General features: G+C 40.4%; 1 protein-coding gene across 8 annotated transcripts in view; it reads left to right on the forward strand.

The window, feature by feature from the left end:
• The window catches only part of JADE3 (jade family PHD finger 3), a 67,713-nt gene that overhangs the window by 45,342 nt on the left and 9,256 nt on the right, over nucleotides 1–13,115 (forward strand). For all 8 annotated transcript variants that reach the window (XM_057404495.1, XM_057404498.1, XM_057404502.1 and 5 more), the window contains 4 exons: nucleotides 662–819; nucleotides 2,661–2,851; nucleotides 4,982–5,193; nucleotides 7,688–7,855. In XM_057404495.1, coding sequence (XP_057260478.1) covers nucleotides 662–819; nucleotides 2,661–2,851; nucleotides 4,982–5,193; nucleotides 7,688–7,855 — 729 coding nt within the window. The remainder of the gene's footprint in view (nucleotides 1–661; nucleotides 820–2,660; nucleotides 2,852–4,981; nucleotides 5,194–7,687; nucleotides 7,856–13,115) is intronic.

Here is a 13,115-nt window from a genome sequence, read left to right on the forward strand (position 1 = left end):
TTGTTTCGCAGTAGCATGTTTCATCATCTAGGTTTGCAAAGGATGCCGAGGTTGTGTTGCTGTGCCTGCACTGCTGGTGTTCGGACACAGAGCAGCAAAGGTCTTGTGTTTTAGCAAAGGCAGCTGTTCATCTTTGATCATGGAATTCCTGACCAGTAAATCTTCAAGTGGTTTTAAGAAATGAACAAGTGCCTATGCATCAATTTTGCCATGGCAACCTTCATAGCCCGTGATGAATATGACAGTTTAAAATAGCTAAACTGGGTGAAAGAGAAGGATATGCTACCTTGCATCTAAGTTGGGGTAAAGCCTACAGACTGGCAAGTAAAATAAGCTGTTTGAAAGTGATATGGTGAGGAATATTAAATCAGAAGCAGGCTTCTTGTCCCTTCTCCCTGGTCACCTCTAGCAGCCTTCTTCCGTCTGATTAGCCTTTAGGCATCAGCGTGGTTTTGAGTTAGCATAAAATTCTTGTCATACTGCATGTGATACACTGAACTGCTAATCTGAGTAATTTCAAGCCTGTTTGTGTCTTGGTACTCTTTTAAAAAAATTATCAAGGTATATGCATTGTTTCAATGTAGATTAAGAAAAATACCTACTGCTTCTTTTAGTGCAGTGCACTTTCTCAAGCCACTCTTTTCCCTGGTGTTTCTTGCAGGTGTTCCGCAAGGATCTCATTAGTGCCATGAAACTACCAGATTCTCACCATGTTAACCCTGATGAATATTATATCTTTGCGGACACATGGAAACAAGAATGGGAGAAAGGGGTTCAAGTTCCAGCCAGTCCAGAAACTATTCCACAGCCTTCCCTCAGGTAATGACAATCAGATGCAGATCACGTACACAAAACGCAAAACAGCAACTTGGAGAAGATGCTCTCTCAAAAATAGGTTGTCTAAATGCAGTCAGCTTTTCTGTATTCTTATATTTAAACCTCCAATGCAGCAGCCTTCAGGCATGTTCTTAAACCAAGCAAGTACCAATTTGGAAAACATTTCTGTGGCACTTCAGATCTGGTTCTGTCTGTACACTGTTATAGCATCTACACTGTGAATTTAAAAAGGTTTTTTTTTCTCTCCTGAGTCACACAGTGTTATGGATTAAAAAGTTTCTCATTTGAGTATGGCAGGTTTAATAAATTAAAAATAAACCCAAATCTTATACGTGTTATTTGAAAGGCTTCCATATAAAGCATGATGATAACAGAGCAGGAGGCATGCAGTAGTTACTGATACCCTGTAAAGTTACTCGTTCATGTAATTTTAGTTATTATTGCCAAAGCCTTAATCCTTCTGCCATCTCTTGCCAAAAATTGCTGCTTAACATTATAGAAAATCAGTGATCTTGGTAGATAAATAACCTTAGACTAGGAAAACATAACACTAGTCCTGCAACTCTTCCTGGGGCAAACAGAGTGTGTTTCAACACAGAAATGTTGTTGCCAGCATGGTCTTTGAGACAAGTGAATTGTCCAGTGAAAGCACTGATGCCAGCATAATTTAATTTCTACTGGGCTATTGTCAGTACCAAGTTATTAAAAATAACTATATTGCATCTCATATCAGCAGTATTACATTAGAAGAAAAAAAATGCTATAGATTTGGCTGGACCAGAGAAAAGAAAAGCTCACAGGGGAACAAGATGAAAAAATGAGCAAGGTGAAGGGGGAGGAAGAATGGCAGAACACTGTACTGACATTGACAACTCTCATTGTCCAGTAAGAACTATGTAGGATGCTGTTTGAGTGCTGCCTGTTCCCTCTTTATTCTACTTGCCTAATTTCCCACTGTTTTTTCTTTTTTTCCTTGTCCTGTGGAAGGTTAGTGCTAGAAAGCATGCAGAGTTGCTCATGCATGGCACTGTTCCAGTCAGTATCTCCCTGGCTTCCTTTCACATGCAAGTCCTCTTGCATTGAAGTCAGGGAAAGATTGACCTTATCTAGGTAAGGTCAATTTTTCCATTTCCATAGGTTAGTTTACTGATCAAATGCTGAGTTTTATCTCTTAAAATAATTGAAAGATTGAAAACAGCAATATCTTTCTTCCTTGCTTCCTGGATGATTTTTAGCTGGTTTTTCCCCCTTTACGTTTTTTCTTGGCATCAGGATGGTTCTTACATAACAAAAATAATGCTTTAGTAATGTGGATAAAGTAATTTACAAAATACGGGTAGACTGTTTATCCCAAATGAAGAGCAAGCATTTCTACACACACACTGCAGTAGAATAAATTAAGTTTTTGTGAAAAAGCTGTTATTTTCAAGAAATCAGTTGGCAAGACTTCCTTCTAACGTTTAAGAAGAATATAGAAAAAAGATTGTAGCAGGATTTTATGCATTATACTTTCTGTGGGTTTCAAAAGGACTTGCATCATCGCTGTAGTAGCATTTGTTAAATTCAAAATCATATGCACAGGCTTACATTTTAAGAAGGATTCTGTGTACGTAGCACACGTTAACACATTTTGTGTGAAGAAATGACATTTACAGACTCTCATCTCTGTAGCCTGTCTATGTTTACTGGCTAGTTTAAAATCTGTGAAACACAAGGTTTCTTTGCACTTCTAGCAAACATTTTGTGTCTTTCAAGGATGAGTCTTAAAAAGCTATAACCCTCTATTTCTGTTTTGTGGTGGTGTTTTTTTACTTTCATTCTAGGGTTGTAGCTGAAAAGGTGAAAGAAGTACTGTATACACGACCCAGGAAATACATCCACTGTTCCAGCCAAGAACCCACAGAACCAGGTTACATCAACATTTTGGAACTGGCAGAATCTGTCTGTCGCTATGACTTGGATGACATGGACATCTTTTGGCTTCAGGAGCTAAATGAAGAGCTTACAGAAATGGGTAATTTTACAACATGTTCTAATTTTAAAAGCAGTGGTTAATTTCTGGTGTTTGAGTTGTAGTTGGATGTGTGAGATCTCTTAAAGATTGCTGAATAAGAGTTGAATGGAAAGGCTGAGAAAAACAGGAGGAAGAAATGCTTAAAGTAATTACTTGCTTCATCTGTTAATGCTTTATATTTTACCTGTTATGCCGAAAAACTTCATCACATCCAAAATCATGTGCAGCTTCTGCAGGCTGAGGCAGGAGGAGATTATCCCACACCAGATGGAGTTGATTTTAGGACTTCAAAAGTTAAAAAATTTAATGTAGTAAAAGCAGATGTTTTCATTTCTTAAACTTGAACATATTACTGCTACAAATTCAGAGTTCTGAGGAGCTTGCATGCTGGGTTCTTAACAGAGTAATTAAGTTTCACACATGTTAGCTCATTTAAAATCAGCTAAGTAAACTTTTCTTTTTTCCATGCAAGTGGCGGTATAGAAGGCTATGAGGTCGAGTGAGCTGTGGAAAATAATCTTGGAATTATTTCTGGAATAACTGACTTGTGTTGGAATAGCATGTGTGGCTGACATTCTTCCATGGGTGATTACAGGTCCTTTAGGAAGGACGGGTGGGCAAAAGAGAGGTATTTGGCATGTCGTGGATTTGCTGTTCACAAACAAGGAAGAACCTGTAGGGATGTGCTAATCGATGGCAGTGTTGGGTGTAGTGGCTATGAAATTGTGGTGACTGAGATCCCGAGGGAAGTGAAGAGAGGAAGTAGCCTTGTGGTCCTGGATCTTCTCCTTATTTGGTTAACTGGCAGATGGGATCTGGGAGGCAGCTTTGAAGTTGAAACTGTTGAAGAGAGCTAGCAGGACTTTAAGGACAGTCTCCTCCAAGCACAGGAGAGATCAATCCACATTGAGGAGAAAAAGTAGATATGTCAGGAGACCAGTTTGTTGAAGAAGGGAACTCATGACTGAGCTCCAGTGCCAAAGGATGTATGTAAGAGGCAGAAGCAAGAACAAGCTTCCCAGGCATACAGGAATGCTGTTAGCAAAAGCTTTTCTGGGGGCCAGATCTCCATCCGTGGAGATTTTTCAAGATCTGGCTAATACATCTCTTGAGCAGCATCCTTGTCTAGATTCACCATTGACTGCTTGGAGCCAGGGACTAGGCTGGAGCCCTCTGAAGGTGCCTTCCATCTGAACAGTTCTGCAGTTCTTTTTGTTCAGGGACTGAAAAAATATCCAAGCATTGGGGAGAACAGTTTAATAGTAGAAGATACTTTTTATCAACAGTCATTTATCTTTTCCATCTCTGTTTGTTTGTGACAAGGAGTTAAAATTAGTAGCCCTATTCTTGTGCATAGTCCAGGAGTTAAAATGTTAGCCTCTGACAGCAATGTCACGTGAGTATCCCAGCCTTTGAAAGTCTGAGTAAATAGTGAACTATGGGCAGCAGCATCATTTTTGAGTGAGGATTTTGATATTTTGAGAGGATGCAGTTTGGAGGTTTTTTGTAGCTGTAAACATTGTAGAGTTTTGTATTAAGCGTGTGTCCTGAAGCTGCAAGCTGAAGGCCAGTCTCATAGCAAATCCTTTCTATGTGGTTCTGTTTACACTGTGTTAATTAGTGGTAAGTGTATAGAGCATGTGTAGTGTTCAAGTGAACAGAGGTAGTATGGATTGCAAATAGTATATTTATCTGCTATTTTATAAAAAAAATAAAAAAACCCTAAGAAACAACAACAAAACCCACAAAACAGCAACAAAAAAATATTAGTGTTTCTTAGTGATGGAGATGAAGGAAAGGTTGTATGGGAGCAGTTAGGAGTTAGAGCAACTGCTGTCTGTCTCTTGTGCTGTTGTGTTTTCTTCAAGGTCCCAGTCTTGTGTTATATATACAAAAACTTTTACTCAGGTAGTAGTTCTTAGCTTATTTATAAAATAAATCTGCAATTAACCAGTAAGTGGAAAAGGTTTTCTATTTTTATTATTTTTTAGTTTTAGTAAGAGTGATGGGGGAGGATGCCATGTCTACTGCTGTAGCTGCTAGAAGTTATCCTTCTCTCTTCATGCATCTCGGACTCTGTCAGAGGCACCTGACTGTCCTTTAATTCCCCTTCCCTATTCTGTGTTGCAGGATGTGGGCCCCTGGATGAAAACACAATGGAGAAGACGATTGAAGTGTTGGAACGGCATTGTCATGAGAACATGAATCACGCTATTGAGACTGAAGAAGGATTAGGTATTGAATATGATGAAGATGTCATCTGTGATGTGTGCCGGTCCCCTGACAGTGAAGATGGGAATGACATGGTGTTTTGTGACAAGTGTAATATCTGTGTCCATCAGGTTAGTAGTGCCTGCAGAAATGTTGACAGTGTCCTAGGGTCCTGGGATCTTAGTTGATGTTGGCGAATGTGGAATTTGAACTGGTATTAGATGTTTTGGGGACTTGCAAGTACTCTGTGACCATAACAGTTTTCCCCCTGTAATTAAACCTGCTTTTGAAGATAAAACAGGGCAGGAAATTCTAGCTTGCCTATTTGTGAAGAACCTAAAGATCATTGTTTCAGAGCTGGGGTTTTTCCTCCTTGACTGACTAGTTAATTGTTCAGATGGGGGGTATCCAAATCTAGCCATCTGAAACCACATGTATGTGTAGGCACTTTAACAGACTGACCTTTTTAGAAGGTGTAAGCACCTGCAATAACTGTGCTCTCAGTCTGAAAGTTGCTCACGTTTATAATGTTTCATACGTAGCCAAGACTTTACACTGACTGGGCTCAGTATAGTGAGGCAGAGGTATCCTTGTAATCAAAAAAGGAATATGAATCCTGTAGTTTCTGTTCATCTTGTTCTGGAAGGGGCTTTTGCTATAAATTGAGACGGGACTGTGAAGGTTTTTTAGTGTATTTTTGTACCAACTGCATGTAATACCCAGTAAACATACCTGGCTGAAAAAGGAGCTGTCATCTTCCTGCTTGCAGTGGGCTGGCTTCCAGCCCAGCTGCTTTCCCGATCTGATTCACTGTGTGTAGCTGCCATATGAAACCGAGTGCCAGTAATGTGGCCAGTGACAGGAATAGGGCTGGCAGCTGGGCTGCCTGCTTCAGCCTCTGCTGATGTCTGTTCAAAAGTAATGATGAATTTGCAGTAGGAGGCTTGTGGTTGCCTGCTGGCAGCTGAGCTTGATCTCATGGCCTGCTGCCTCCAAGCTCCTGACCTGTGCTGGATCTGACTGAAACTAACTGGGGAGCATGTCTGGGCTAAGGCTAATCCTACCCACAACAACAAAATCATTTGATTTTTAATCTGGATTGGCTCTGGTTCACCAAATAGCCTCAGGTCTGTTTGTCATTGCACAGTTAGGAGGGAGGGGGGAGTGTGAGAAATTTCCTCCTTCATGGTACCTTCTCGTGCTGGCTCAAACACATTGTGAAATTACTGGTTTAGTAGTCTAGGCCTCCTCTGCTTATTAGTTGGATTAAATCAGAAAATAGTTTCTGTTCATTTCCAACCCCCTAAATGTGATCTTAGGTGTAATGTCACTTCTGCTTTAGTAACAGAAAGGATGCTGGTAGGAATGTGCTGCATAAGGGAGAAAAAAATTATTTGTAACATTTAGATTACAGCTCCCCCTGTTGATTTTTGCAGCAGTCGCCACATCAAAATAGCTTTTAGACTAGTGAGTCTTGCAGAATTTAATTCAGGAAAGTCCCCCTCTCTGTGAGCCTGACATAATGTGCAATGTTTTATGGTATCTCCTCATATTAAATACTTAGCTCTTACAATCAGAAGGTTGGGAAGTCAAGTGTGGAAATTTTATACTAGATTTGAATCTGAAAGACTAGTTGCAGTTAATCCTGTTCTACAGAGTGTTTCAAGTTACTGCTCTCAGAGACAGTGTTAGGAATGGTGGGATTTCTTCTGAAAGCCACCCTTTTGACAGAGCTTGTATTTGGAGTGGTTAGGTAGAGTTAGGCCTTAGTGGCATCCATGATTTTAGATCCACTCAGCTTGTTATGCGTGTATATATGTACAGCAGGATATGTATAGGTACATGTGTGGTTAGCCATCAAGAACCGCTAGGAATTTGAATTAGAAAGCAGGTTTGTTTATTCTGTTTTTTTTCCTTTTTTGTTTTTAATTCTCAATCCTAGGAAAACGTAAGCCCTTGGAAAATGAGAAATGTCTCAAGTGCAGTACTCAGGAAATAGTCATAAAACCCAGCACCCCATAATTTCAGTATATGCTGTAGTTTTTTGTTGTGATACTATATAAATATTTAAAGTAACAAACAATTCACAGAACTGTAACCACAAAGGTAATTTAAGGTTGCAGGAAATGGTCTTCAGTCAAGCCACTCATATCCCATCACATCTAAATAGAATTTTATGTTACAGTGTAAAGTTAATAGCAGTAGGAAATTGTGATTTTAAAGAAGTAGTTGATGCAGAAGCTAATTTAAAGAGATGGCAACAGTTTTTGTTTTGGAAATTTAAATCTCTAAAAGGAAAGATGAAGGTTCTTAAAGCCAGTGGTGTTTTGCAGTCACAGTGGGTATGTTTTACACCATAAACAAATATTGCAAGCACACTTGAAAAGAAACCAGCATAAAAAGTCTTTGCTTTATAGGCTGCTTGCTTATCTCTTTGATCACTTGACTCATTTTAAGGTAAAGAAGCTAGAGAAGGATTAAGTAAAGGCCAAACAGTGCCTTAACTATTTGAAAGCTTCTTTCTGTGTGAATATTAATGCTCAGTGTGAAATCATTTCAGCATAATGATCTCAACATTTAGTTTTCATTATTCATATTATCTCAATATTTATGTTTTCCTCCAAGGCATGCTATGGAATCTTAAAAGTACCTGAAGGGAGTTGGTTGTGCCGCACCTGTGTCCTGGGAATACATCCTCAGTGCCTCCTGTGTCCCAAAAGAGGAGGTGCCATGAAAGCTACCAGGACAGGAACCAAGTGGGCACATGTGAGCTGTGCTCTCTGGATTCCAGAGGTAAACACTTAATTTCTGCCTCTTCTTTTGCGTTACAGACTCCTCTTTTGCGTTATAGACTCCTCTGCGTTATAGACTCCTTCTTGTTCCTTCCTCTGCCTTCATGTCATGATTTAAGATATCTCTCTGGCTTAATACTGGGCTTTATTCTGATGAGCCTGCACAGTCTGTGAAGACTGGGAGAGAGTCCAGCTTATGTTCCCATTAATTAATAACTTTGTCCCCTCCATTTACTCGGCAGTCACTTCTTGGTGTTGTCATGGTATCAGAGCTACCTGCTAGAAAGAATTACTGATGTAAGCTAGTGTTAACCACACAAATGCATCTTTGTTGTTTTTTCTCTTCTGAATTTGTGTATTCAGTTAGGTGTATGGTTTGCATAAATACATCATTTTTGGTTTCGTTTTTTTTTTTTGTTTTTTTGTTTTTGTTTTAAAGAACCACCTCATTGCATTATCTGCAGAGGATATATTAAAACATTTATAGTTAGGGTTTTTTTGTGGTTTTTTGTGTTTTTTTTAACTAGATTTGGTGGGGAGATAAGTATCTATCTTCTATGTCATATTTTATAAGAAAAGGCTTTTTAAATATATCTGTGTATAAATATGTGTTAGAGTTTCATAATGAAACTTTAAACTTCTTCCTCCATTTTGAATCAAGTTTAGCATAACAGTATTGTTCTGTAAATCGAATGTTCATTCCTGTATAGTTGGGGTTTGTTTAATTTTGTACTTGGAATATTTCTGTTTTCTCTCTGGTAAGATCCACAAATCCATTAAAGGGTGGTTTAATATGAGGCATTAGCCAAGTCTGTTGGCACCATGACATCAGTGGGATGGATGCTTTCTTTTCTGAGCATTCTGCTGCCAAGAGCAGCCAGGCCTCCTGTTTGCGAAACTTTGAGGGAGATGATAAGATTCTAGGGTTTTTTTTGTTTTCTATTTTTTTCTAGCATAGCAATCAGATGCAATGTGTAGTTGTTCCTAGCTCTGTCTCAGGCACATATCTGCTTTTCAAGGAGGTTATCTTTGCAGTTGCACTTTTCCTTTAGGCCTGCTTTGGTTTTTGGCACCTCTTCAACCTCTAAGAAGAGTGGAGTTGAAGAAAAAAAAAAAAACCAACAAAACCAAGCGGTTTATTTTGGAGTTAATAAAATATATAAGTAAAGCAACCTTCTGACTTCTCCTCCTCTGCTGAAGTGTCTTAGCTGGAGGCTCTTTTGGATTTGAGCAGATGGTTTTTCCCAGGAGGTCCTTCCTGCATGTGATTGCCTTGATGCTCTCACCAGCAGATGTGTAGCCGGTAGGTTTGGGAAGCAGGTGATGGCAGGGCAGGAGCCTGTGCTGCCTGCTCACCTTCCCTGCGGCTGAGGGAGAAGCTGCTTGGGAGAGACCTCACATCCAGCTGCTCCCACAGCCTTTTCACTGGCTCTAGGCCTCGGCCACCTCCTCCCCTCCACACCAGTGCCTAGTGTGTCAGGCATAGCAAGAAAATGACACCTGGCAGTAGGGGTGGGAAATGCCTCTTGGATCCATTCTGTCTCCTGGTGTTCTGTGTTGTCACTTGTAAAACAATTCAGTCATAGGAGAAGCCAGAAAAACCTTTGGGAATCCGCTAAAATGGCAGATCAGTTCCTTCTGCAGAGTTGTGGCCTCACATGCTACAGGGGACAAGAAAACCCAGAATTTGAACACCTGGGGATAGATACTTTAGGAAAGAATGTGTATTCTCGTATGCCTGTTTCTCTTCTGTGAAAGACAGTAGCACACTGAAACTCCCCCAAAAGAAACAGAGAAATTCTAAAATCACTGCCATTTCCTCTTGTGGCCCTAACAAAATAGAGTAAGACAGAATGAAGAGAGGAATAGGTCATAAACATGTCTGTGCCTTCTGGTAGAAGTTTCAAAGAGGGACTTCCTGAGTCACCAGGTACAGGCTAGCATTGTTGCAGGCAATTGCACCAGGTATTTTCCTTCATTAGCTCATTCAGCACTGTCTTAAAATGCTTTTCCCTCCCTTCCTGGTGAGCTAATGCTGTTGAAAGACTTTCTTGACCCTCACTTGACTGATGGGGAAGTTGGAAGGGTGTACTCATTGCTGGTTTAAAGGGGCCTACAAGAAATCTCGAGAGATGTTTTACAAGGGCATGTAGTGACAGGACAAGGGGGAATGGATTTAAGCTGGAAGAGGGTAGATTTAGATTAGATATTAAGAAGTTCTACACTATGAGGGTAGTGAGACACTGGCACAGGTTGCCCGGAGAAGCTGTGGCTGCCCCATCCCTGGCAGTGTTTAAGGCCAGGCTGGACGCGGCTGGGAGCAACCTGGTCTAGTGGAAGGTGTCCCTGCCTGTGGCAGGGGGTTGGAACCAGCTGGTCTTTAAGGTCCCTTCCAGCCCAAACCATTCTATGGTTTTGTGATACTCTTCTGCCTCTGGTGTAAATGTGTAGTCTAATTCATGTTTTCTTAAAAAGCATTCTTTTTAAAAAATGGGAACATTGAGACCGGAAAACTGTGATGAGTGTTTTGAAATTCAAGGTCCTTCTCTGCCTTAGACCACCCATTACAGTTACGTCCTCCCTCAGTCAGTGTGGGGTCAGCTGAAGCAGAAAGTTATTTTTCCTTGCTACAACTGGATGTGTATCAAATTGACTATCCTTAGCTGCTGTTTGAGTGGCTGTGCTCCAGCCACTGGTGCAGATCATTGTGCACTTGTGTAGCTGCTTGTGGCGGGTTAGCAGGGGAGCAGAGGACAGGATGGTGGCAGTTGAGATGGCAGCGGATATACGTAGCAGTCACAGAGAAGAGATTTCAACAGCCCCTTGTCTTCACCCTATCCCACTCTTAACACTTCAGAGTACAGCAGTCAAATGTAACAACAGATACAATGTGCAGAAACAACAGGAAAGCTACATATTACAGCAGATGGATAATTTCTGCCTTGGCATAGAAGGTTTTGGAGAACGATAAATGTTGGCCTCTCTGCCCTCTATATCCCTTGGGAGCAGTGAAGTTAAAACAGACTTTGCCTTGACTCTTCTCTTAGGAACATCAGAAGCATGCAGACAGCATGAGGCCAGTATAAATAAATCACACCTGACTCTGTAAGCTCCTCTTTGTGCTTTTACAGAGTAGGGTAATATAAACAGGCAGCACTACAAGCTGAATGGACAGTATTTCCAACATAAATGTTTCCTGACCTTGAGTCCCCTCTGGTGAAGGAGCTGGGAGAGCATTAAAAGGGCAGAGAGGGACAAGAAGGTCTGTGTCAATTCCCAGATCCTGCTGGGAAGCATGGTGGAAAGTTGGTATTACCCAGTCTCCATTAAAAAAAAAAAAAAATCACTGAAGAATCTGTTTTGTTTTTGAAAGGAATATAGATAACCTGACAAGATGATCAAATCCTTTAATTCCCAAAGTCTTGCATCCTTGTGTAGTGGTAACCACAAGGAGAATTCTAGTCAATCTTTGTAGAACGTTTCAGAAATACCTGTGCAACTTGGAACCAGCTCTGGTTCAAGGAAGGTCAAGTTAGGTTGATGAAGTTAGGCTCACTTTGGAAGTGAAAAAGCTACATTTTATGATGTTTGGGAGTGCTAGGCATAATATTGTGGAACCATTCAAGCATTCCAGAGACAGCTTTGTCACCCACCAATTTATAGGAAGGCCACAACAGATTGTCATCTCTGTCTGATGGGGGCATCACATATGGCCTGCTTATTCTCCTTATCTGATAAAACCTGGGCCCTCTCTGAAGCATCTGTCTTCCTAATAAAGACTTCTGGAAATGAATACAGGAGGTTGACCTCAGTATATTACAAAAGATGTGGCTTCAGCTGGGGGATCTAAAGGGTGAAGTACTATAATAAAACCAATGAGAAATCCTGTTTGAGTCAATATATGTTATTCGTTCATGAACTGCTGATAAACTTTTTAAAATGTTGAAATAAACCAGGTAATCTCTTGCAAGCCTGTCTTCCACCTGGTTTAAGTGATCCTTAGAGCAATGCAGTGGTACAAAGAGAGTAACAGAATTACTCAGCTTGAGCATAGCAACTATGACACTTGGACTTTATGAACTTAGCACTGCTATCTTTGAATAGTTCAGCCTCACCAAGGAGGTCTGCTGAAACAAATCCTTCCCTTTTCAGGGATTAAGCAGGTTTTAAAATTAATATGTGCATCAAGTGATTGCTGATGTATCTCCAGAGAGGAGCTAGGAAATTCAGCTTAGTCTGCTGGCTCTTGTGAAGTCAACTAATTATCACATGCTAAATCAATTCATATAACCTGGATTTCCCTAGGGGAGTCATATTATGGAGTTAATCTTTGAAAATTATTGCAGCATAATGCTCAAGTGTTCTAGAAGAAGAAGAAAAAAATTGCCATTCAGATCTCAGCCTTAACTGTTCTCTTAAGAAATCAGTGTTATACTGGCCTCATAGTGCCATGGGGTATGACCTAGGAACCTCTCTTCTTTGAATTCTTGGATATGACCCCTTTGAGAATAGGCCCCTGTCCCACCATTGGAAATACAAGTCTGTTCTATTCAGGTGAATTGTTCATAAAAATTATGATCTTCCCAACTAGAATCTGCATTTTCTTTTCTGCTTCAGGCAGGTAGCTCTCCAAAGCATATATTCAACTCTCCAAACATACAGTCAGCTCTCCAACTGCTATATTCAAAAAGTGCAGTGTAAGCATCAAAATCCAAGCTTTTGGAGACTGGAATTCTTGGGACAGAACAGTTCCCTCACTGAAATCTTCTGCCATGTGCCATTCTCATACTGGTCCAGTTCTGCATGTCAGTCATTCAGAGCTGGCCAGCTTTTTGTTTGTGCTCTTAGTTAAACTCTGTCTGTCAGGAGTGGCTCAAGAGATGCCCACACAGCTAATTTATGTCTGTTTTGGTGTCCGCTTTATGGGGGACAGTCCTTACTTCCCAGTATGGACAACAAGCAACTGAGAAATTTGTCACAAAGGATATGTGGACGTTAGTGTAACAAAGAATAGGAAAAGGTATCCTGTGCTTATCAGTTTTTCTTTTAGTATTAATATCCATAATCTGGTCTACCAGAGACAAATGGATCATCCAGACTAAGTATGTGAAAACTTGAACAAGAGAACATACTGTGCTTTGCAGTAAGAGAAGTTTGTTGTATTCTTTCTCAAATAATATTTGATGCAACCTGTAGTGAGGAAAGTGTGTTTGCACTGGGAGTGCTCAGAGTAGTGGCAGAACTGGGAAGCAAAGCCTTCC

Source organism: Pezoporus wallicus, unplaced genomic scaffold (genome assembly GCF_028554395.1).
Source record: "Pezoporus wallicus isolate ANWC-B61680 ecotype Strahan unplaced genomic scaffold, APGP_CSIRO_Pwel_v1 contig_5787, whole genome shotgun sequence".
Classification (NCBI taxonomy): domain Eukaryota; kingdom Metazoa; phylum Chordata; class Aves; order Psittaciformes; family Psittacidae; genus Pezoporus; species Pezoporus wallicus.